Raw genomic sequence first — 1982 nt, forward strand, 5'->3', positions numbered from 1 at the left:
AAAAAAAAAAAAAAAAGTGTGACACTGAGATGCGTGCACTAGGCTTCTTTTGTTTGGGATGCACCATGTGGTGAAAAAAAAGTAACCTAGTTCCTAGTGGGCTGGACTAACAGGTGAGTGGACAGTCCTCTTCCCACTTTTCACACTTTTAGAAATTATCTTAGGCTGGCAGGAGGGCAGAGGAGGAATGGACAAGACTCCACTCAGACACTCAGAGTGGAGGGAGGCAAAAGGTTCCAATATTGAGAACAAAGGAACAGCTAAGGTTTCCCAGCCTTCACTGTGTGCCTAAGCACTGCAAATGGCGTCGGACTGAGAGCCGCTCCTCCTTCCCTATGCACACATCTCCCCTAGGGCTACACCTGCCTCCTCCAGCACCCTCAGAACTGCCAAATCACATTGCCTTTGCACACCCACGCCCACCGCCCTGATGCCCTTGGCCCTCTTACTCCTCCTGGCAAACTCCTATCCATTCTTTCTTCACGGAGTCCCTCCCAGAAAGGGCTCATTCTGGGCTCACCAGCCATCTCTAGAACTGGAGCTTCCTGGAGTGGGTTAGTGTCCGTTTGTCTCCAATAGCCTCAGACAGAGCCTCCCACAGAGAGGGCAGTTCCATCCTGTACCACCCCAAATTCCCCATCGTGCTGAGGGAGCTGCCCAGGCTCCCAGGCACTGCCACCCTGGTGAGGCACCCTGGTGAGTACCACAAGATACTCAGAGCAAAGTCAAAGGCTACGACTGGCATGAGAGGAAGAGGAGGAAGTAAAGAGTGTGCTGGGTCCAAAGTCTGATCTAGCACTGTGCCATGAACTGCCAGGCGATAAGATCAAAATGTCTGCAGATCAGGCCTGTCAAGGGCACCTGAAGGGCCCAGGTGGGGACAGGAGCTGCACAATGCCAGATTCCAATGGTTTTCGTGCCCCAGGGAGGGACTTGCCAACAAGTCATTCCAGGCGAGACCAAGTCATCCAGGCTTCCATGAGGGTGCTGGGTTACCTCCCGGAAGACAAGACCAGAGAAAAGGAGTCCGGACAAAGCACCGTCCAGTTGTCCGGAGCTAGATGTGCCTGAGGAGCCTGGGGTTTCCTGAGCTGCGGGGTGGACGGGAGTGGGATGGGGGTCGAAGCCGTCAGTGCTGCCTGGGGCTGGGGGGCAGCGCGGTGCACGACTGGGGACAGGCTCAGCTTTGCACAGGGCAGGGGGAGGATCAGGGGCCACTGTTACCTCTGCAGTCGCCGCCGCCCAGCCCGAGCCCCAGGCCGCCCAGGATGGTCTCGGACTGGCCGTCGCCGTAGGCAAAGGCGGTGTCTATCTCGGTGTAGCCGCGGTCCAGGAAGGCGCGCATGGCTGCGGCGCTGGTGGGCGCGTCCATGCGGCGCCCCATCTCCATGGCGCCCAGCACCGTGGCGGGCCGGGCCCGGGACAGCTGCTGGGACATGACGGCGGCAACGGGAGACGGCGACAACCCGGGGGCAGCGCGCAGCGGACGGCAGCTCCAGCCCCGGAGCGGGCGGTCCCGTGGCTTTAGGGACGGGCTCGGGCCCCGCCCACAGGGGGTGGAGCTGAGGGCGTGGCCGAAGGTGCCCAACACCGCCCACGCGCTCACTTGCGCGGAGCAAGCGGCGAAACGGCTGTGGCTTCTTGACCGTGACTCGCGTCTTGGCGATTTCAACACTCCTCAACATTCCCAAACGTGAGGGGGGTCCAAAGGTTGGGACGATCCTAAAGGGCGGGGACACCTCGGGCCTCCCTGCCCCATCGTCCCACCTCCCTCGGCCTCGCCACTGAACTGTCTCGGGTCTTTGTCTCCTTCAAAGGAAGCTTAAGGGGTGCGGCGGCCCTAAGGGCTGTCCCGCCTGCCCTGTGGTCCTGGAGGATGAGGCTTATGGATGTCTCCAGACAGCGTCCCCGTGGAGTGACATGCCTAAAGTATTGAAAAAAGAGAGTTGTTGGCATTGAATTATGTACCTAAGTGGCGGGGG

At 59.7% G+C, this 1982-nt stretch overlaps 1 protein-coding gene across 2 annotated transcripts in view; it reads right to left on the minus strand.

The window, feature by feature from the left end:
- LOC108287492 (aflatoxin B1 aldehyde reductase member 3) overlaps nucleotides 1-1552 on the minus strand; it is a 25857-nt gene extending 24305 nt beyond the window's left edge. For both annotated transcript variants that reach the window (XR_005196472.1, XM_017505937.2), the window contains exon 1: nucleotides 1225-1552. Coding sequence is in view for 1 of the 2 variants with exons in the window: in XM_017505937.2 (XP_017361426.1) it covers nucleotides 1225-1438 (214 nt within the window). In the remaining variant the exon portion in view is untranslated. The remainder of the gene's footprint in view (nucleotides 1-1224) is intronic.
- Nucleotides 1553-1982: the final 430 nt, after the last annotated feature.

This window comes from Cebus imitator, unplaced genomic scaffold, assembly GCF_001604975.1.
Source record: "Cebus imitator isolate Cc_AM_T3 unplaced genomic scaffold, Cebus_imitator-1.0 Scaffold15, whole genome shotgun sequence".
In the NCBI taxonomy this organism is placed as follows: Eukaryota; Metazoa; Chordata; class Mammalia; order Primates; family Cebidae; genus Cebus; species Cebus imitator.